The 23,402-nt window shown below is 37.9% G+C and overlaps 1 protein-coding gene across 1 annotated transcript in view; it reads right to left on the reverse strand.

Annotated features, from left to right (window-relative positions):
- Positions 1-462: 462 nt before the first annotated feature.
- The window catches only part of LOC132152958 (potassium voltage-gated channel subfamily H member 3-like), a 108,530-nt gene continuing 85,590 nt past the window's right edge, over positions 463-23,402 (reverse strand). The window contains exons 8-15 of the mRNA XM_059561994.1: positions 21,153-21,530; positions 17,181-17,380; positions 15,858-16,107; positions 9,041-9,255; positions 4,914-5,170; positions 4,125-4,225; positions 3,441-3,493; positions 463-2,711 (exon numbers count right to left, since the gene is read on the reverse strand). Of these exons, the coding sequence (XP_059417977.1) occupies positions 1,797-2,711; positions 3,441-3,493; positions 4,125-4,225; positions 4,914-5,170; positions 9,041-9,255; positions 15,858-16,107; positions 17,181-17,380; positions 21,153-21,530 (2,369 nt within the window). The 3' untranslated portion in view covers positions 463-1,796. The remainder of the gene's footprint in view (positions 2,712-3,440; positions 3,494-4,124; positions 4,226-4,913; positions 5,171-9,040; positions 9,256-15,857; positions 16,108-17,180; positions 17,381-21,152; positions 21,531-23,402) is intronic.

A 23,402-nucleotide genomic window follows, 5' to 3' on the forward strand; every position in this document is an offset into this window, starting at 1 on the left:
TGTCATTATAGAGGATTGGAAGAGGATCCCAGCAACAACCTGTGTAGCTCTGGTGAATTCCATGCCCGGGAGGATAAAGGCAGTGCTAGATAACAATGGTGCTCACACACTTTGGACACAGTTTTGACATGTTCACTTGGGGAGTACTCCCTCTTGTTGCCAGTTATTTTGACAATAATGGATGTATGTTGAGTTATTTTCAGAGGATATTAAATCTATACTGCTATACAAGCAGCACACTCACTTTTGTGAGATATTGTGTGCATGTATTTGTGTGTATATATATGTGTGTATATATATGTATATGTATATATATATATGTATATGTATGTATATATATATATATATATATATATATATATATATATATGTATGTGTGTGTGTGTGTGTGTGTGTGTGTGTATGTATGTGTGTGTGTGTGTGTGTATGTGTGTGTATGTATGTATGTAAGTATCTGTGTGTGTGTGTGTGTGTGCGTGTGTCAGGGAAGTGTTACATCTTCAGCTTATTAATTGATCATTTTTCAGAAGTGGAGGACAGGCATTTCCCAAGGTCTCCATTCTGACTGAATATGCAACTCATGATTCTTGTTAGTGAATGTGTTAGGTGACCTGGGACAGTCTGGTTGAAACAAATGAAGTATTATGGATAATGTGTTGTGACAGCTTATTCATTTATCAGTTCTAGAAATTCAAATATGAACTCGGTTTACAAGGTGGGTAATTTGTAGAGTAAAAACATAGTTTTGGTAATACAGAGATAAGAAACACCACCTGACAGTTCCTGTATTCTGTGCGTGATTAGTGCACAGCCATGCAAGTTAATCAGTGCACTTTCACTTGTTATATTAAACTCCCATAGCAAGGTATGACCACAGCAGGATCTTTGCAGTTCTGGCCACCATGCTTTGTTGATTATGATGCCTGTGAAGAACCTAGAATGCCTTTAGAAGAGGAACTTCATGAAGTTGTGCTCAGAGGAGAGTGACTGACTGGTGTCAGGTACTGAGGTGCTCCCAGATGGTGAATGCCACTGTGGCTCTGTTCCAAATCCTAGAAAGCTGTCTGCATAGGCAGCTACAATTTAAAGTAACATTCTAACCTCATAAATGACTGAATCAAACCATTTTCATTTGTATAAACTGTCTCTCAACCTGACCAGCTGACCAGCTGACAAGTTCCCAAACCCAGTCTAAAAGCCATCAAAACACATTAACCTATCTAACAGCACAAGATAGTTGTTCACAGTTGATTCCAATAGAGTCTGACATACAATATTAGACTGAACATTTTCATTTATAATTAGGAACTGTTCCTATCAATGCTTTTCTTTGTTAACAATTTCTGTCAGCATGTAAAATAAGACTTTATATGGAGTCTACTGTGAATAAATGTAAAATCCTATTGGTATTACCGTACTTACAAGATTCTGATTTGTAAAAATGATGAAGATGAAGACATCTTATCTGTGATGCATACATACAGTAGGGACAAACATTTTAGCCACATGCTCATATGCTTTTAAGACAGCATCATTTTAGCTGTCTACCATTTGAAAAAGGTGTCAGTACCATGCTTATGATACCTTAAATTGCTGTCTGTAAAAGTAGGCAGCTCAGTAGGGTTTAGAACAGAGCCACAAGCTGTCCAATTACAAGAGTATTGTCCTTTAGGAACAGCAATCAGTTTTGTCTGTCATTCACAATGTAGGTGTGTTAGGGTAACTGCAGTCACAGCCCAGTTCACGACTCCCCTATTTGCTAAGTCGACTAATCATAGTATTCATCATTCAGTCTCTCACAGTGGCGGTCCTTCTTCATCTATGAAGCTGATATGCTCTGTGGAAGGTCTCCCTCCTGCTGCCCATTCTTGCATCTCAAACTCTAACTGAGGAGGTCTTGGCCTGGGGTTCTGCAGGGACTGTGAAGTGACAAAAGAGGCCTGGGTTTCTGGCAGGGAGTCCAGGAAGCAGGGCAAGGGTGGGGAAGTGTGTGGACAAGAAGGAGGAGTGCACGACCGTGGCTGGACCTGAGGGGCGGTGGCAGTGGAGGAAGGGGACGAGGGAAATGGACTGATCCCCAGCCTGTGGTCACCAGGGGAGTTATTGATAGAGGGTGGTGCAGAGCAGTGAGAGGGCGGTGGAGGTGGGGTGTCCTGTGAGGGGGCATGAGGTAGCAAACCTCTGCTGTGACTGGCAGGTCGGTGAGGACCCTGGCAGGGAGAGCAAGAAATGGATTGGGAGCGGAAAGAAGGGAGCGAGAAGGAAAAGGTTAGAGATGGGGATAGGTGGTGGCTGGCTTGCGGTGGCTGGGCCGGAGCTGCCTGGGTCCCTTCCCCCTCCATTTGGGCTGTCACTGGAGAAAGATGGACTGGCAAGGAAGGTCCCCTCGAACAGTCTGCCTGAACTTGTGCTTGGGGTCTCTGCGGCAGGTTGGTGGGTATGAGACAGCTGGGCAAGCCAATGCTCCCAGTGTCTGCGCTGTCTACTAGGGGGCAAGTAGGTCTGAGTGGTGCAGACGATGTGACGGTGGGCGAAGGAGCTGGTGGTGTGGATATTGTTGGACCACTGCTACTGCTGGGAGATGGAGGCATTGTTTGATTAAGGGCTGTCAGGAGAGGTTGAGATCCAATGACAAGCAAGGGCCTGAGGAGACGTGTCATTTCCTGTAGCTCTTTGCTCAGCTGAGAGACTTGTTGGGATAGACTAGTCATCTGTGAATGAAATCAAAAGAATGTATGTTATGGTGCATATAGTTCTGGCTATAAAATCTGACTGGATGTTCTTCATTCAAAGAGATTCACATTAAACAATGTCCCAGGTAACTGTTTCCTTATCGCTGTAGTGATTACATGTCTCCCAAATCATTCAGCTGTCGCAAAATTAAATCGCTTTAGGATATATAGAGCTTTTCACTTATCATCCAGGTCCTGATTAATATCTTTGGGCTTATTTTGCTATATTGACCAGCTTACTCTATATTATCCTGTACTTACTGATAGTGCAGTAGTGCAGCCTTTTTACAAAAATCAATAAGCCACTTGTCTTACTTAAAATGAGTGTAATGCATGGCCTCTAGTGGCTTATTGGTTTTGGTAGAGCCTGATCTACTTTTCACACATCTTCAAAGATTTCAAAGCATTTTATATCCTGCATGATGTGCAATGTTGTAGTACTTCGGAGTTTGTCAAAATCCAAAACCGTATTTCTGGTCTTGCTCTTGTACTGGACTCAGAAGCATATGGACTCGGTCTTGACCCAGACTCAAGACCTACTGTATTCCGGCTCTGAGTACTACAATTCTGTACACAGTGTTGTACTACTTAAGACTGGAATTGGTCTGGAGGTTTGTGTCACACTGGCATCAAACCAGGGAAAGCATGGTCTTATTTATGTTAAATATAATTTGTTTAATTCTGATTTAATGTGTTTGTTTCATTTACCTCCTCACTCAGTTTGGTGATGCTCTGCTTGGTCTCCAGCTGCTCCTGGTTCACTGTACACAGATGCACACAAAACGAGGTAAGTTTGTTATAGAGAGTGTTAAACATATATTTTTTTAAGCTAACACATTGAGGGAGGATTGGATGGGTGAAGCAAAGTTTATTGTAAAAGACTGTTCCCTGGGCATCTGATGCATATTGCACACAAAACTTGTAAGAGCTGCAATCTGATTGAACAGCTTTAAAGTCAATGTGCATCGGAAATTAAAGTTGTATTAATAAAGTTCCCAGGCTGCAATGATGAATCACTGAGGAAAAATGAATAAATGGATTTGCTAAGGTTTGTAAAGTTCAAGGTCTGTGGCATCAAGACTTATCCTCAAAGGTACTGAAGAGTTTTGATTGAGACATTTAGTGGGACAAATCTCCCTGAGTAGCAAAATATTCTGTATTGCTTTGAGGTTCATATTCAATTTCAGATGTACCACCCCTAAGTGTCACGTAAAAAAAAAGTTGGCAGTTTTACATATTGGTCAGATGGTCCCGTTCTGTCTAAGTGGGTGGTTCTTGGAAAGAATAACCCGCAGAATAACTCTGACTGTGCGAGACAGTCTAATTTTGGAAATATCACTTCATAATATTTCCTTTCTGAAATCATATTCTGTCTTGCTGTTGTGTTTGTACCTGGGGAAGGGGATGGAGGACCGCTCTGAGGTAGGGAGGGACCGAACTCAAACCTTTGTGTTGAGCTGGAATTGCTTTCTGTCTCTATGCCGTCCACAAACCTGCAGAGACATCAGACAAATGCACCGTTGTTCATGTACAGCTGATAAAGAGCTGGTAAGAGATTCAATCAGCGTGGTTAAAATAACTGAAATAGTAATATTAACAATAGTATTAAAATAATTTTAGTAAGTTTAAATTAAAGTTTAAAAATTACTTTATAATAATTGCTTTCTATTTTAATATATTTTAAACTATAATTTATTCCAATGATGATTTCTTAAGTAATGTGTGACACTGAAAACTGAAGAAATGGCTGCTGAAAATTAATCTTTGCCATTAAAAAATATATATATTAAAATAGAAAACCGTTATTTTATATTGTAATAATGCTTTACAATATTACTGTTTTTACTGTATTTTTCATCAAATAAATGCAGCTTTGATGAGCATAAGAGAAGTCCTGCAAAAACATAATACAATCTTAATTATTCCAAACTTTTGACTGCTAATATGCTAATATAAGTGGATTCCTTAACATTTTGCTAATTAAATTCAAGTTTTAGATAAGCTTTGATTTCTTAGTGTAAAATTGAAGAGCCAATCACTAGAGCAGGCAGCGATTCCATCCAAACTGGTTGTCATGGTAGCTGGATACTTCTTCTAAATTATGTATCAGTAAAGTTCTTATGAGAGCCACCATAGGGGCTGCAGCTCACTGAGGATGTGATGTGTGATGTGTACGTGTACCTGGGGCTGAGTTCTGGAGGGGCACTGCTGAAACAGACCACAGGGATCTGGAGGGTGGCGGGCCGCGTGTGGTCTGACGTAGGGCGGAAGGGGCGAGGCGGGAGGAGAGGCGATCGTAGGGGGGAGCTGAGGCCCCGGGTGAGGCGGAGGGGAGAACGTGGGGCCCTTGACACAGAGTGCTGCTCTTCATCATTCTCCTCGTCCTCACGGATAGCAGGAAGTTTCTTCACCAGACCACCATTGCTTTCCCAGTCCAGCTGAGAGAGACAGAGCAGATTTAGTTATGTTATGCCTACGGTCAGCAGAAGTGGTAGTCAGAGCTTGTATCGTAATATTTTACTACAGTACTTGCAAAGTAACACTGTACTTATCAACCATTCTATCTTTTTTTTTTTTCTTCCTTCACCTTGTACAGTACATCTTCATTTTCTGATTCTGATCATTTTTTTTTTATACAATATAATTTGAACCTTTTAATTTCAGGTGTTTTCTGTTTTTGAAATGTAAATCTTGGACATATATTTTCTATTACACACTTATTAAAGTTTTTTAACATAAATAGATATTAACTGTCTATGTACTGATTGATTTGATAAGTAGAGTAGCTGTGTTGTAGTAACTGGGATAAGATAAGATAGAAAGGATAGAAAGAAAATTAGAATGAGGATCATGTGACTGGAGTAATGGCCGCAGAAAATTCAACAGAAATACATTTTAAGATAGATTAGAACAGTTTTTATTAAAGTTAAAAAATCCTCCATTCACAGTCGTGAATAAAATGTACACTTTCAAATTGGCAGCAATCTGACTGCAATATTTGCATACTGAAATGTGGCTGGCCTTCTTACCTGCATTCATTCGCAAGCTAAATTGTGATCTTACATCTATTTAGCCATCTAGAATCACTTTTCATTGTCTTGAAACTGGAATTGTATTGAACCTAGGGTTACATCTAAACATTAACACTATTCTACTGCTGACTTGCAAGCATTAGTACTTGCTTCTAAAAATGCAAATCTAGGAAATTAAGGAACAATTTACATTTATAAAACCATTCTTGGTCTTCTGTAGCAAGTAAATCTGAAAATGATTTTCAAATAGGTAGTAAAGGGTCATGACCAGTGTGTGGCAGACTAACACAGCCTGTTGATTAATCTTGCTTCTCTTTTCCTCTCTACCATATTTCTCCATCTCCAGCTCAACTCTCTGCATATTTTCCATTATACTAGATTAAGGAACCTCAATTGGTTTTTGAACATTAAAACACTCTTCTTTGTAGAAGCTGAAATTGATTTCGATTTCTTCATTGTTAACTCTCAGCGCTGTTCTTAGAATGTCATAAAAAGAATGGCTGCAAGCAGTGTAATCCTGCGGCACCACAGAAGAGGTTGAAGAGAGGAGAGGCAGCACTGTTTATTTTTGATTTGTCAAAACACATAAAAGACTATGTCAATCACCGTCTGTCGCTATAGGGTGGCAACACACACACACACACACAGCCCACATTCCTGTGTTACTTAAAAACTCCATCACATAACCAGGAAGGAAAGAGACTGAAAAATAATAACAATTTGAGCAAATCTTAATGAACGTCTTCCCCATCATTTTCTTCCCACCCCTACATTTGTTGTCCCCAATTCAGTTTGACTGAAATCTCTCCATCTTTATCTGCAATCCCCCTCCCATTCTCTGCACCCTGCCTCTCTCTTTCTTCACATCTTGTTTTTTCCCCGTTGCTCTCATGATCTCCACCCCCACGCTCCGTCTGCAGTCCCACACCCCACCTAAAGCAGAATTTATTTTTAGCCATCTCCTTCCAATCTTAGTAACACAGACACGAGGGGAGCGTGTGTGTGTGCATGTGTGTAAGATGCTTAAATTGGTGCTTCTACAGAAGTTTTCACTTTCTTTCCCTCCCCTTCTCCAGAGAGCGAGAGCAAACGAGATGTTTATTCTGGCATTTCCATGTCCCTCGAGTCGCCAAATTCAGTCAATCACAGCTAAGTATAACAAGAAAGAGAGGGAAGAATCCATTACCTTTTTCCTCCAAAGCCCCAGTGCACAAACACAAAGAGACAAACAGTAATAAGGATGCCCAATAATCACACTTCTATTCCCACCAGCTCTGCAATTATGTGCAAATGTATGTGCGAGTGTGCGTTCATTGGTATTCTCTGTGCATTCTGGGGCAGCACACATGTGAAATGAGCAATGGTGCTGATCCGTTATGTCTCATGGCACAAACAAAGTTGATTTTTATGAAAATGAAGAAAATGAAGTGCTTGCAAATGCAAGTCACTGCCAAGATTTCAAGCTATTGTTGCTGGTTGCCAGGGCATTTCTATGCGGTTGCTAAGGTACTTTGAGAGCGCATTGCTATACAGCTGATAGGGTGTTCTGGGTGGTCTAGGTCAAACAAATCCCTTCACAATGCTATAAGAAAATTGTATATTTGATTGAAAACCTATCGATTTGAGGTAGGGTTGAACTGCAACAGTATCTCGTATATATTGACATATGATATCCTCAAACAGAGCAATATCTTTCTCCAGCTAGAGTGAAAGCTGCATGTGACACCTTGCAGAAGCAGCACTGCAGGAAAAAGTGAAAAGGACAGAAAAGAGGCAACTCTCCCCACGTGCCTCTCGCTTCATTGCTATTTTTATCTTACAGGATCCAATCTTAGCTCGAGGCGCGGGGGACCCAGCCAGCACGGAGTCCCCGCCTTCCCTCTGCGCTATTCTTAGTATCGACACACACTCCAAACTGAAGCTTGCTGCTATTCCTGTCTTTGCAAGTTACACTCAAGGTTGGGAGAATGTATGTGTGTGTTTAAGAGAGAGGTCTCGAGCACAGGCATATATCTGCATCCTGAAGACAAGGGGGAAGGGGCTTTATCTAAGTCAGGGAAAGGACACGGACTTTGAGAATGTGCAAGAAGGAAGGAAAGATGCCTAAGACAGCAGATGGGGATCCATTTTGTCTTTACACACCCATACCCTCCAGTCTGGAGATCGTGGCTTATGAATTAATTGAGCAACTTGGAACTCTACATTCACTATGGACAACTGGGTGTGCAGTAGAGGGTTACAGATTTAAATTTCTAGCTTTTTTTATTCATTTGGCAAATGCTTTTTTCTGAAGTGACTGTTCACACCAGTCCGGATGTTCAGCATGAGAAGCATAAATAGAACAGTTGCTCCAGTTATGAGCGTACACAAAGCAAAGCTGCACAACTTTCTGTCTCTAATTTGCTTGTCATCTTTTTTTTGTAATTAAACAACACCAGTACAGAGAGAAGAGAGCCAGTTCTGGATTCCTCCTCTGCTATTCACTGTTGTTTAGCAAAATACCTGTTTGTGAAAATGTTTTATGTTACAGCAGCGGCTCTGGGCATTTGACCAAACATGCGTATCTTATTAGTTGGTTTTCTCGCTTGTGCTGGCAAAGCAACTAAACCGATCAAAGAACCAAGCTGTATCATTTTCATAATAGGAAATGTGTTACTTAAAGAGCAGCAGTATTTAATTCTATGAGTGGAATCCCTGAACACAAACAGCTACAGCCTGACCAATAAAAGGAGAGTTTTACTCACGTGACTTGCACAAACATATTTTGGCAGAACACAACACAAGGAATACTGAAAAACCAAACATTGACTTCCACTACATGGGGAAAAAAATCTACCAATGCTTTCTTTTATATTGTGTAGGTACTGTCCAAAAACTGTACACTGTATGTAATATGTTTTTACATTTATATCTACTAAATAATTATATAAGACAAATTCAAAAGAATTTATACAGCAGAGAATATAAACCATAATGCTCATGAAGGCACTATTATCGTGTTTGTCTATTTGAATGATGCACTATTTATAGGACTCGTATCAGCTCCACTGCACAACTTACAATATTGATAATCCATTCCTTAGGCGATGTATTGACTCCTGCCCTGTACATCTGAGGCAATTGTCTCAGTCCTTCATGCACATAATTCGGGCTAAAAAAAGCACATGTACACACTGCTTGACCTTTACAGTCATGGATGCAGAATCAAAGGTAATACATTGGGATTGTCACCCTTTGACCTGAAAACCATCATGTGTGCTTGCAAGCATCACTCACGTCAGCTCCACTGCCCTCCCGCAGGTTATAGGTGAGATCGTGCTGAATTTCGCTGACAAACTTCTGGGCATATTCAGGATAGAGACGCAGCACTTCACGCAGTCCCTTTAGGCTGATGTACTGCAGGTCACAATATGTCAGTGCTTTCACATTTGCGTTGGTCTTGATCACCTGCTCTTTTGTCAGCGAGTCCGATCCAATCAGGTCTCCCTTTCCTGTTTGAGAAAAGCATATAGAAGTTCATCTGTGCCTTAAACAGGCTTTGCCATGCAATATTTATAAAAACACATCTAAATTTGCATATGCATGTTAGATCCCTCCAGTATTTTATGTAAACGTGTTCAGACAAGTAGAAAAAGATAAGTGTCAATCAAATTTAGATGATTCTAAGCAAAACCATTCTGTTCTAGGTTTGAAAATGAGACACAGTAGGGGCACACAAGGCAGCATAGAGGCTAAAAATATGTTCTAGTTTGGTGCAAAGGGACTATGAAAGCAGTGACAAATTCTGAAGTGTGCAAAAGTATCAGAGCAGTGCATTCTGGGAAGGCACACATTGGAGGCAACTGAGTTCAGCAGTGCTGGAGAGAGATGGGTGGTAGGGTGCATCTTTCATCAAGTGAGCAGGTGTGGTAATTATACAAGGAATATGTGTGTGTTTGCATGTTTGTACTGTCATGTTTACAAGAGCTCTATGCATCTTATCTATTAGATAACATGGCAGATTTGTTGCTCTTTTACCCCTTGTTCTCTTCTGCTTCCCTATATGAGCAAACCCATGATTGTCCATTGACGAAGTAGCCATGTATTCTGCCAAAAATGTAAAACTATGCAAACTATGCATCAATTAAAAAAAATCTTAACATATGAAAAAGTAATGTGGTAGAAATTTTACTTGTGACTGTTCTGCATTCAAGGTCTTTACTGATATTTTCATGTTCTTGTAAACTCTTGATTTGTTAGTCGATCCACTAATTCCATATTTTCATAAAAATGTTTATACATGACTTTTTTTGATCAGGACCATGAAATTAAAATGCACTATTCTTATATTTTATGGAAATGGTATTATATTTGTATTTTTTAAAAGTGCCCTCATAATCTTTCAATAAAAACATTAGCTTGTCCACATTGTCTCAACATCTTTTGTCTAATGACATGCGCTCAGGTTCGAGAACTGGGTAATAAATGTTGTCCAATGGCCCAGTTAGTTTCAACCCTTTTCCTCAAGCAACCAAACACATAAAACATTAATCTATTAAGTTTGCATCACCCACTTTCTATAATCCAACCAATTCCCAAAACACAAAATCACATTTGTTTTTCTTGTTTGAAAAGCCATTTCATGTGGATATACATCATATATACGTGTTATGTGCTTTGCCATGAAAGTATCACAGAAGCATTATTTTTATGATGGTTTATATATAGCAAAAAGCATGAAGTGTGCATGGGATTGTAGCAAGAAAAAATATTGGTTAATTTCTATTAGTTCAATAACAGAATTCACAGGATTCTTCGGAAACAGTACAGTAAATATACATGAATGAAAAGAGTCATTCAAGACCATTTGTGTGCATTCAATCCATAGAGTTCAATACTTCAGGCAACACTGACATGTGCCATGTGAGAGGACCTGAAGAGGAATCTTTCGCTCCATCTCTTTGTTTCTTCCTTTCCTTGTCTCTATATCTGCTTTCTTGTCTTTCATTCTCCTTATAGCCCCAAAAAGACTAGCTCTACAGTGCAATAACACTTGTAATCTCATTGCGAGGTGACATGAGTCTAGGTGGAGGAAGCCATTTCATATCACAGCTTTAATTAAGACAATCACTCCCCATTCAAACACAGCTCAGAGACATCTGGGTGTCTGTGTGTATTTATTGGTCTGGTTCTGAGAATAAATGTTTATTGCTGTCAGTCTTGACTAATCATTCACTTACATTTCATTTTTTATCAGTTATAGCAAATTTGCACGGTGTCTTTCTCTCCTGCTCTCTCTCTCTCTCTCTCTCTCTCTCTCTCCCTCTCTCTCTCTCTCTCTCCCTCTCCCCCTCTCTCTCTCTCTCTGTGTGTGTTTTCCTGGCTGTCTCTCTGTTTGTCTCTCATTCTCTCTCTCTCCAGTATTCTCCGGAGCCTCCTATGGATCCTCGGGTCAAGCTGTCAGATCGATAACGGCACAGGAAAGTGCCATACTTTGCATGTGTGCAGGTGATGTGTTTCAACATCAAACATTATGTGTACAGGGGTCAAAATGGGCAGCCTGACTGGTCTGCTGCTATGCAGCCCCATATGCAACAAACTCCAATGCACTGTGTATTTTGACAGCCTTCCATCAGAACCAGCATTAACTTCTTGAGCAATCTGAGCTACAGTAGCTTGTCTGTTGAATGCCTCATACTTTATATCCCACCCGCTAACTGGTGCTGTGATGAAGAGATAATCAGTGTTATTCAATTCACCTGTCAGTGGTCATAATGTTATGCCTGATCGACATATAATTATATAAAATGCTGTCTAGGTAGGCAGTTCACTAGGTTTCGAAAAGAGCTTTAATATGCAGGGTGAAAGAATTTGTCTGTCTTGTGTTTATTTTCTCTGTACTGCATGTTCTTTTCCCCATTCCTTGATTCACTCCCTCCCACATTATTTTTCACGTGTGTGGAGATCTATGGTTCTCGCCTTCATGTGTCAGCCAGTATTAATAGTCAAAGCACTTTAATAATGCATTAACCATCAATTATTGAGTGTGCAAGAGAGAGGTGGATGTGGCCTAGGAGCACACCAATATTTGATTTGATCAGAGCAATAGAGTCCGGGCATTTGGAGATAAAGAGACTCACAGACACACAGGAACCTTTAGCATGGCGAGAGGTTTAGCTCATCGTTTACTGTGACCTTTTGAGAGCTTTTATTTCCAGATTAACTGTAGGCACTGTACAAGAGGAGGCTCAGATATGACAAATAGTTTATTTAAGACTGTTAAAACTGCAAGCATTTTATTATCCTTAGTCCTTTGGCATTAAGAAGCTTTTATAGTGCCATGTAAATCAATGTCATATTATACGCTATCTTCTCGATATTGTATAATTTGGTATATCAAGCATGCATTATCCATATTCCACCCAAATGTTTTATAAAGGTTTGGCTCCTCATGTTTTCATATGAGGGGTCTAAGAAACCGAATGTGTGGACGTGTGTTGAGCAGCTGCTCCATGTTCAGATGAAAAGAGAAACACACATTGAACGTTTCATAGTCCTGCTGTCTTGCTGTTAAAAAAATAATTAAATAAAAAAAAAATGATATATATATATATATATATATATATATATATATACACACACACACACACACACACACACACACACACACATACACACACACAATAAAAAAGCATCAGGAGACAGAAATGGAAAGAAAAGGGTATGGCAAAGAGGGTCCTAGGTGACTAAACTAAAAGAACACAAAGAGGCAGAGAGAGATGTATTCATTGTAATCCAGTCCTAATACCCTCAAAGGCATACGGATGATGTCTGTGACAGCACTGCATTGATACATCTCAAACAGGACAGCATTTGTCCATTACACTGGCTCATATGCTCTGGTGCAACACATTAGATAAGGATTATGAAAAAATCCTTGGATTATGAACAAATGAATGAGGTTCTCCATGTTCCTGTGTGTGTGTGTGTGTGTGTGTGTGTATGTGTGTGTGTGTGTGTGTGTGTAACCAAACCCCAAAGATTAAGACTCTAATAATGCAGCAACTAACACTGTGTATAGTTTCCTTCTACTAACAGCTGAAGGACGTTCACATGCTGTTATCTTGCTTCTAGAAGCTTCACAGCAAGGTTTTTGGGAGGTCTTTTTGATGTGTACATCAACTAGGAATGCTTTAAGATAAAGATAAGCATTTATTATTATTATTATTAAATTACCCACAGACAGAATCTGTTTATGCCAATAATTACCATTTCAAATAAAACCCTGGGCTTTTTTTTAGGTGTTTATTTATTTATTTATTTTAGAAAATATTATTCATATTATTTTATGCATGTGCTTATTAGTATGTTTTTCTCCATTGTAAAGCAAACTGATTAGATCAGCATGACACAAAACAGTCCTATGTAAATTAAGCCATAAAGGCTTTTTTTCTGGTCAGTAATAGCTGAAATGTAAAATACCTCTTTATATGCATATATATAACAGATGCCTTTCAGAAATAAAGAAATATTCACTTGAATGAAAATTGTGACATTTAGCTCAAGAGTCACTGAATTTCTGCCACATTAACTGAGTATTTATCTAGTAGATATCATTAGGGTATACACTACCGTACAAGATCATGTGATTCACAGAAGAAAGGGGACATTTACATGGATTCTATTGTTATTTGTCATCAAAAGTAACTTACAGGGCATTACTGCAGCAACCAGTAGGCTAAGTGCCTCGCCGAAGGACACAATAGGTCATAAAATCATGAATCCTCATGAATACTACTGGGTTTGACATCTGGGGTGCTTGCCGAGCTCATTAAGCTCTACAACAGCATAAAAAGCACTGACCTTTTCTAGTGCAGTGGATGAAGATATATTCACACATTTCCAAAATATTTAAACAGAAAACTTTTCATTGCTTACCCATGATTGTCTCAGATTCGAGTAACTACACTTCCTGAAATGTATTACAATGTACATCAGATTTCTAAACATGCATATGTATTTCCATACTGCATTTATGTCAGGTTTTCTTCATATTTTTCTTCAAGGACTGGAGGGTGTGTTAGGAATGTGAATGTAAGTGTGGGAATGACAGATACGGTGCATGGAATAGCAATCACAGATTCAAGAGCTGGATTGCTAAAATCTCTTGCATAAAAGCACAAGGTAATTTCAGGCTGCAGGCTTCATATTTATACCAGCTCTGGGCAAAAGATGTTCTTAGGTTAGTCAACTAGTCCAAAGCAACATAGCCAATAGTAAAAATGAGGAACTTGTAGGTTATCAGATAATGTTGTGAAAATCCTAGAAAGCTGCCTACTGAGAAAGCATTCTTAAGGACAAATTTAAAGGCACGTATCCTCGGCAGAGAAGGCAGAAAGCTCAGTGAAAAAAATCATTAGTAAGAAGTTGGATCAGTCGAGAAAAACATACTGCACATTGTCAATATTCCATTTCATTAATTTGAAAGTTTAAATCCAATAAAAATAAAAAAGTTTAATCCAACTAAAATTTAAAATTTTATACTATACTTTACTATACTAGTATTGTGTTGTGTTGAGCCTCCTGTCTGCTTTGAGTGATTTGTGTTAATAAATTAGCATACTGTTGGGCCTGTACAATTCATAGTAATATTACATACATTCCTTGTTTTTTTTAATTGATTGATTGATTGATTGGATGATAACCCTTGACGAAACTTGATGTACAGCACGTAGGTCTATCACTTTCAAAGTTCCATTTCAATTAGACTGCTGCCTTAAGATGTGGTCACACATTAGCAAAATGTATGCGTAATTTTGCGGCAAAATTGTGCATTGTCCAGTGTCAGTCTAGTGTAGCAATCCATGAACACAGAAGTCACTTTTAAACTAAGCAACCTTCTTAAGGTCATTGTGAAGAATTTGTGTGAACAACTTAAACACAAGTAAAATTTCAACTAAATTGACTATATTCTGCAGGTGAAAATTGCTGAACAATGGTAAATGTAACACTCATTTGGAAGGTAACTGCTTACACAGGCATCTCACTATGTTTTGGAGCTGAGCTTGAATGTTTGCAGCTTTCAAGTCATGTATTGGCAAGCACATTAGAAAAACCATATATCACCTCATTATCAACTGCAGTTGAATATTGCAGATAATATATGTATTATTATGCATATCAAAGGAAGACAATTAATGAGAAAATGAAGCCAATGAGCCGAATGTGTGTGTATAATGGGGGGAGGGGGATAGTTACTGTTCAGCAGAATAAACAAAAATTATATGGGAATTCTCCCTTGAAACAATAAGAACTACAGATAGTGGGAGGATGAGATTTGCTGAGCAAGTGTGTTTAGGTGGTTTAAAAGACCAATTATTTAGCTAATTTGTAATGTCTGAATTATGTCAGAAATGATACATTGATTTTAATGGATGGTGTGTGTGCATGTGTGGGCAGTTTTTATTGTATTGGCCTGTCTCAATATCACATAAGAAGCACAGCTAATAGTGACAGGTAGGAGGAATTAAATGGGTTTTGAAATTGTAAAACAGAAGCCACTGAATAAGTCAGCATAACTGACACACAGATATGTATTTGCACTAGCTGTAGAGTGTTACCAGTGAGCTTTGAGTCTGTATGTAATTGTTTCATTTTGTTTTCAGTTTTCCACAGGTAGCAGCACATGTTTTACCTGAATAATAAAAAAGTGAGATTATTTTTTGCCACAAGTGACACCAAATAGAGTTGCATGGAATCTGTTGCTCTACATGGCAAAGTTTAAAAATGCAATATACAATTCTTGTTCAACAGTTTAAGTACAAAAGAACATTTAGGGCCTTTATTAAATCAATAATTATTTCAATGAAACCAGAACAAATTTCAGCATATATTTTTCAGAAAATCATTCTTGAGTAAATTGTCAGTTTAGATCAAAATTCCTTCTGGTTTTGTTTCATCATTGAGCTTGATTTTGTGTGTGTGTGTGTGTATGTGTGTGTGTAGGGTGAATTTAGGTAATTTGGGAAACATTTTGCAATTGAGCTGACTTGCAAAAAATGGCACAATTATCCAAAATTATCTCCTGAACCCTATGGTTTATGTGTAATCTCACCCAGTATAGCCAGCACAGTGTTGTCCTTGAGCACTTCCATGGAGCCTGAGCAGACAAAGTAGATGGCCTGCAGAGCGTCACCCTGGCGAATGAGGAACTCTCCTGGAGCACAAAAGGAGGTTTTGATGATAAGCGAAAGAGAGCGCAGACACCCTCGACTGGCCGACTCAAACAGAGGCAGCTGGAGAAGCTCTTTATTCAGGTGCATAGCAATGTCAGCCCGCAGTTCATCTGGGAAGTCCTTCAAAAGCTGGGAGAGGACAAAGAGATCTTTTATTTGAAGCACTGACTTTTACTTCTCATTCTTGAAAAGCATAAAACATATATATTTACAGTTCTTCCTCAAGGAATCAATTGCAGCAAAGAAACTGCAGATAAGTCTTCAACTTAGACTTTAATGGGAAATGATATTGATATCAAAGCAAAGAGACGGTTGTGAGTTATGTAATAAGTGTTTTGAATTGGGCTCTTTAAATACATTGTAAGTGTAAGAGTTGTTAATGAGCAGATCAGAGTTATGCATGAGACAAAGAATGGAAAGAGAAAATAAATAAAATGATAGAAGATAATAGGGATTATGAAACAAAATGAGCAATAGAAAGAGAGCATGGTGAAGTGAAAAGAATCACACTAGTGAAATCAAGAAGGCCAATAAAGCCTATAAAGCAATGTAGAGTTATTCACAATTGACACAACACTGACACAATAATCCCAATAAAGCAATGCAGATTGGAATCAACTGTTGTATAGAAAATGAGCTAAAGTTACATAAAATATGAGTGTTTTTAAATGCAAAATGCATTCTCTGTAAACGTTAAAAACATTTTCTCCTGGAGGTCATGGAATATCGAATCAATTTTGCCAGAGTGGACAAGTTTAGCCAAGTAAAAATGCTACTCTGTACTTAATAATTAAGAATTTACTATCAAAATAGGATCAATAGGATTGTGTTGCCTTCTTTTTCAGGTCAAAATTTGTCAAAACTTTGTCAACAGAAAATCGCAAACCCCATAGAAAAATAACTGAAAATTAATCAACTTATACAAAAGTGTGACTTTTTGAGGTTGAAGATCATCAACAGTTTCTATGTTAATTGACCTCTATGTAAAAAGTACACTACGTATGAAATGTACCAAGAATTTAACAACTTCAACAAGTGTCAGAGCTACTGATCCTCTCAGCATCAAAAAAACCAAGAACATTTTTCAATAAGTAGATCAGAACAGTAGTTCAGTAAGTCCAACATGACTGCACATACTTTCAGTACAACAATTTGAGCATGATTTATAAATTTTGGACTTGATAAAAGTTTAAAAGTACTACCTCGCTGACATCGATGCCATTGTTGACAGACCATGTGGTCTGAAAGCACTCCAGCATGCGCTGTGCGAGGGCCTTTGGCAGTCGATGCACTCGGATGAAGTCTTTGAGGTCTTTGGTACGAGTGTGATAGAGCGAGCGGCGCGAATACATCCTCTGAATAATGGCCGTCACGTTACCGAAGACCGCGGCATGCATGAGTGCTGGGGAAAGACACAAAAAGCTAACATTTCAGGCGACTTAATGAATTTGAACAATGACATTGTTGTGCTTTATGTCTTTTTGCACCAAGTTCTTTCAATTTTTTGACAACATCATGACAGCACGTTAATAAGGAGGTACATTTAAAATGGAATGAATCAGTTTCTTTAAACAAGTTTTCAAACTGTTTAATAGAGATGTGACATACAGCCAAGTATGGTGACCCATACTCAGAATTTGTGCTCTGCATTTAACCCATCCAAAGTGCACACACACAGCAGTGAACACACATACATATACCTCTATATACACTTTTAAAGCTCAGTGGAGGACGTGTAACCTCACAAAAGTGTTTTATCAAGTAGTTGCTTTAAATTGTTCCATTGCAATGATAGACAGTCCTTTGATGTTGTACATCAGGATGCGCTCGTGTTTATGCCACAAATGCAATTTCCTGTCTTTGTGATGGCCACTTGTGATCTGATCGCCTGAGACAGATTTTACCAGGAGTTAAGGTTTAGTCATTTGGTAAGAAGCGGATCAGTTTTAACATCTTGCTCCAGCCTGTTTTCTTTCTATTGCTATTTATATATGTTTCCTCTGCATACATTCAGTTCAGAGCAACGGTTTTCACTCCACCACCAAACTCTAAATCATCTATTTATTTAACATTTTGAACTTTGCCAACATGAGTGTAAGCAATTGAGAAGGATTGGAGAGTACTTATGGAGTGCTAATTCAAGTCTACATAAATTGTTGCGGAAATTGCATGCCGCTCTTCTGTTCAAAAACTGCGCTCAGCATAAGTGGCTGCACCTGGGTTATGTGGCTTGGATGAGATTTTTGATGAACACTGTGAAAATTTTCAAAGTAGGTGAAATAGGGCAACAGAATAATTAAGAGCTAATAAAACCTGTTTCAACCACCTGATTCCTGTAGGAAGGACAAATGAGTTGAAATGAATTGTCTCTAAGACAGAAGGGCGATTATATGGAGACCTTTTCTTAATTCTTGAGTTTCAGTGTGGTCTCAAACTGTGCGGCCAATATGAACTCAAACATTGATGGTCACCACATTAATTTTATACCTCCTTTCGTGAATGGAGGCACTTATTGAAGAAGCACTTCAGAAAAGGCCTTTTCCACAAATACTGTACACATTGGTACAGTTCTTTTAATATCAGCATTACTTAAAAATCAAGTGTTATATTTCATAAACTTTGTTTACTTATTTTTTGCTAAAAAAATTTGCTTAAAATTCTAAAAAAAAAATGATAAAAACGTTTGCAATAGAAAAAGCAATTCCCACAGAAGATGAATTGAAAATTAGAAAACAGTTTGACCTCCTGAGGTTCAGGATGATTAACAGTTACTCTATGTGACTTTGCAAACTGCACTGAATCAAATCAAACTTTTATTTCTGCTAATTCATTTTAGGATTTAATTTGAATTTTTTGTTAAAGTGATGGCTCAGATAAAAATTATAATTCTGTTATTCATGTTCTGTACACTATGACAGAATTTTCAGCTTGGGTTAACCATTCCTTTAAATGAAACATATCCAAAGTTAATTAAGTCAAGATAAGAAAGCTAAGCTTAGCAAGCTTAAGCTAAGAAAGCACAGCCTCTGGGAAATAAAGCTTTCCACTGGATGAGGTGGTGGACATTATATTGTAGTCTGATTAATATAATAAATATGCTCAGTCGTTTCACATAATTATGGTAATTTTAGGTATGTCAGTGTTCCCCAAATACGTTCTGTGAGTATGATCTCTGTGTGTGGGAGCCCAACTGTCAGCTGGCTGGGACAGTAATGGCCCTTAGTGGTAGGTTTTGTGCATGCAGGAAAGTGTGCATGGATTCACCCATCCTCATTTGGCCCTCTTAAGTGCAGTAAACCCTGTGTCTCTCTCTTCATGGCCCATAGGACATGCTTTACAATTCAATCCACTCTCACACCATCTCCCTGAAACCCACATAGGACAACTGTCTCAGCAGATAACAAGCCGCTCCATTTCTGTGGCGGTCAAATCCAGATGTTAGAAGAAAACGGCTAAGAGTGGTCAACGTAAGCCCCCTTCTTCTAAGAGTTAAACTGGTTAGGATGTATAAAGGACATCAAAAAATCCACAAAAATATGCCAACACTAAGGTTTTGAACCATGCAAATGAAAACAGGCTGAATTAAAACTTTCAAGTCACTCGTTTTGTATTAAACAAGAAAGCAACATGTCGTGAGACATAGAGATTTTTGGCCATTATCATAAATTGATAAATGCAGGAATACAGGACAAATATGTACTCAACCAGCACTACTTCTACAAATATGGTTGAAAATTCTGAGGTAGTTTAACTATGGTCAATAAACCTTACCTACCCCTAGGAAATGTGTGGAAGATAGAGATAATCAATAAGTAGCAAAGCTTAATGAATAACATGGTCAAAGGAAATGTTGGTGCTCTAAGAATGGAGCCCTGTGGGAAATGTAGATTAAAAGTAAATGAGGTCAGATGGACACACAAACTTAATCGTCACTGCTAAAGACTACTCCAATAAAGCAAATGCACCTCTGTGTCTTATCTTACGAAGAATGCAGTCCTTTGGGAAATTCAGGGATAGCCTATAGAAGTTTAGCCCTTGGGGAAAATGCACTCATTAGTGCACTTGATGTGGACTTGCGCTCTTCTAGTCTTCTTTTGCATGTCTATGGGAAGTCTACATAATTCTAGGGAGTCCCATCTATAAATATAGTTGAATAGTTATAGTTAAAAGGGGTGCTCATGAGTGCCCCCATTTGTTAGTTTATCACAAAAGTTCATGAACATTATATTGGCCAATCATATGGGAATGCATGGTTAAAAAAAACAAAAGAAAGAGGTTTAATGTTGATCATCATTTTTTAGACTAGATATTATTGATGTTTTCTATTGTGCTTTCATTTTGTGCCTTTTCAATATTTAATCACTTTGTTACTTTACCTATGACAATGTATAAAACGTTGTTAAATATATATATATATAAAAAAAAAAATATATATATATATATATATATATATATATATATATATATATATATATATATATATATATATATATATATATATATATATATATACAAACACACCAATTTGTATTATGGGGTTGTGGAATCATAATCATTTTAAGTGTTAAATCATCACTGTTTGAGAAGACTAAATATTTTTTTCTGAATATTGATGTCTGGTGGGGGTAGAAAAGATAACAAAGGGAACATTTGGATTTGAATTACTGTTAGCTAATGCCTAATTAGCATTAGCATTATGGATTGTTTTTTTAATATTTTGTCTATTTTATTTGTGTGTGTGTGTGTGTGTGTGTGTGTGTGTGTGTGTGTGTGTGCATGCGTGTGTATATTTATTTATATATATATAATAGTAATCCTAATCATTTCCACTGGAATACACTACAGTTTAAAGGTTTGGGGTCTTGAATATTCAGCTTTGACATCGCAGGAATAAATGACATTTTAATGTATATTCAAATATAAAATTTACTTTAAATTGTAATAATATTTCACAATATTTTAAAATGCAGCCTTGATGAGCATATGAGACAACTTTCAAGAACATTAAAAAATCTTACACTTTTAAACAATAGTGTATATAGACATTTTAAACTGATCAAGAAAAAAGAACACATCAATATCTTGAAATCAAAAATGTTTATCCCCTGTAGCAAGGCAATATAAATCCAAAAACCTAAATCATTTAAAAACGTGCAATGTCTTTTTGCACTGACCTCCAATCAGCATGGTGCAGATAGAGAAGATCTTTTCTGAGTCAGTATTAGCTGAGACATTGCCAAAGCCCACGCTGGTCAGACTGCTTAAAGCAAAGTACAGTGATGTCACATATGAACTCCGAATCGAGGGCCCGCCTCCCAGCACGGCTCCAGTCTGTCCTGTGTTGGAAGTGCCCACTGGCTCCGCTCCTGTTGTGTTCAATTGGCTCGAGTTCCACACAGACTCATGTCCCACCAGATCAGTGCCGTTCCACTGGCTTGAATTGACCACCAATCCATCCAAGATGGTGGGGCGCAGTGAATCAGGAATGAGGGATGCAAGAGGGGACAGAAAATAGGGGGTGCCCAGACGTTTACCCAGCTCATGCAACCAGCCTACGAGGAAGGAAGAAAATGTAATTTACCCATTTTGCATATGTTTTGACCTGTAAATTTGTCTAGAATGTTCTTAATTTATCATAATGTAATTTTAGTGATTATTCTAACAATCAATTTTTTCCCCCATTTGTGTTTGGCACTATAACTACCCAAAATGCAATAAGGTTGTCACTTCAAAAAAACTTTTTCAGTGAATACATGGCCACTGTCCAGGGTTCTTAGGTCACTGTTAGGTCACAAAACTGAGCAGATATAGAGCAACTGTCCCTGTCCATGGTGCTGAATCTGAAGCATTTTCAATATCAGTTGGTGTGCAGTAGGCTGAACTCTGGAGACTCAACTTGTTTTCCCTGTGTCACTGGTTCTATACATCTTCATTCTTTCTCTCTTCTCTCCCTGCTTGTTTGTCAGTAAGTGTCTAGTTTGGAGATAGTGTAGGTACAATATATGGCATTTTTGAGAGAACCAGAAAAACTGTCAAGGAGACGAAAGAGAAGGTCAGAAAGGGAATGATGGAGATTGAGGGGGAAAGGTGAAAGAGAACCTCTTGCTAGCAGTTGTCAGAGAAGGTTTGATGCACAATCCCACATGAAAAAAAATCCTTTACAATTACATAAACACTCACTTTTCAGATTTACACAGCGAGCAGCTTCAGTTTACATTACCTTTTTCATGCATACATACACCAGAAACCTGGGTCATTCCTTTGCGGACATAAAAACACATCCAAAGTCTTCCCTTTGTTGTCTTTAATGTGTCCTCATGTGCTAATAAACAGAAAAGTGTCCTTTATATGTGCTTAACACCTTATTTGGCTAATATAGATATCTTATTTCTAACAGTTCCTTCCAAAGTTCCTCATGTAAGTATGTGCTGATGTGTTGTTATTTCTATATTTTTTCCTCTTTGTGCTTTGGCTTATGTCTACAGTGTTTTAAGATAAAGATTTCCATTGTTTTGTTCAGATCAAGGATTGTTATGCAGTTCCATTTCCCTCTCACTTTCACTTTGCTTTCTAAAATAACTTAATGGCCAGGTAAAAGAGTATATAAAATGACTACAACTACCAGTAGTATGTAATAGTGCCATTAACATATTATATTGAGAAAGATTTGATAATAATACTGAAACGGCTCCGGTGTCAGAGTGTTAAGATTGCCCTCATTACACAAATGGTATTAACCAACTGAGAGCACACCTCAAAAGTAATAATATAATTGCTTTAATACTTAATATTACACAATAGTTTCCTTTTATATGGTGATAATGGTTTTAGTTGGAGGAATAATGTGCATGTAATAGACCTACATTGTGAAGATTTTAAATAGCTCAATTTTATCTTGAAATTTTCATCCTCAGACATTTTCAAGATTACTTTTTTTAATGTTAAAATTGCCCCAAACCCACAGCCGTGATTAAATCCTGTATAGTAGCTGCAGTCACATTAAAATTTAACCAACAACTTAGAGACAAAATATATATTATTTACATTCAAAGGCATCAAAACTTGATATTAGCATGTGTGTCTGAGAGTGGATGTCTGGACTGGCTGGGTGAAGCTGGTATGTATTAATGAGAGCGTTTTCTCCAGACACCACTGAGATTTATGCAAGCTTTTCAGTCGCATTATTTGTGTAGAATAAAAAAAAGTATTTTTGACAATTCAATTGATGACAAAGTGCATTCTTATTTGTGAAAAACAGTCATCAACCAGTGCTTGACCAGCTTACAGTCTCTTCAATGAATAGAACAAATGTAAATGTAATACTAGCAAAGAGCACTTTCGAAGATTAATTTATACCAGTAATGCTCTGATGGAGCAGCCTTGAGAAACATATACTTTACATACCCTTCTGTTTAGAAAGTGAA

This window comes from Carassius carassius, chromosome 11 (assembly GCF_963082965.1).
Source record: "Carassius carassius chromosome 11, fCarCar2.1, whole genome shotgun sequence".
In the NCBI taxonomy this organism is placed as follows: Eukaryota; Metazoa; Chordata; class Actinopteri; order Cypriniformes; family Cyprinidae; genus Carassius; species Carassius carassius.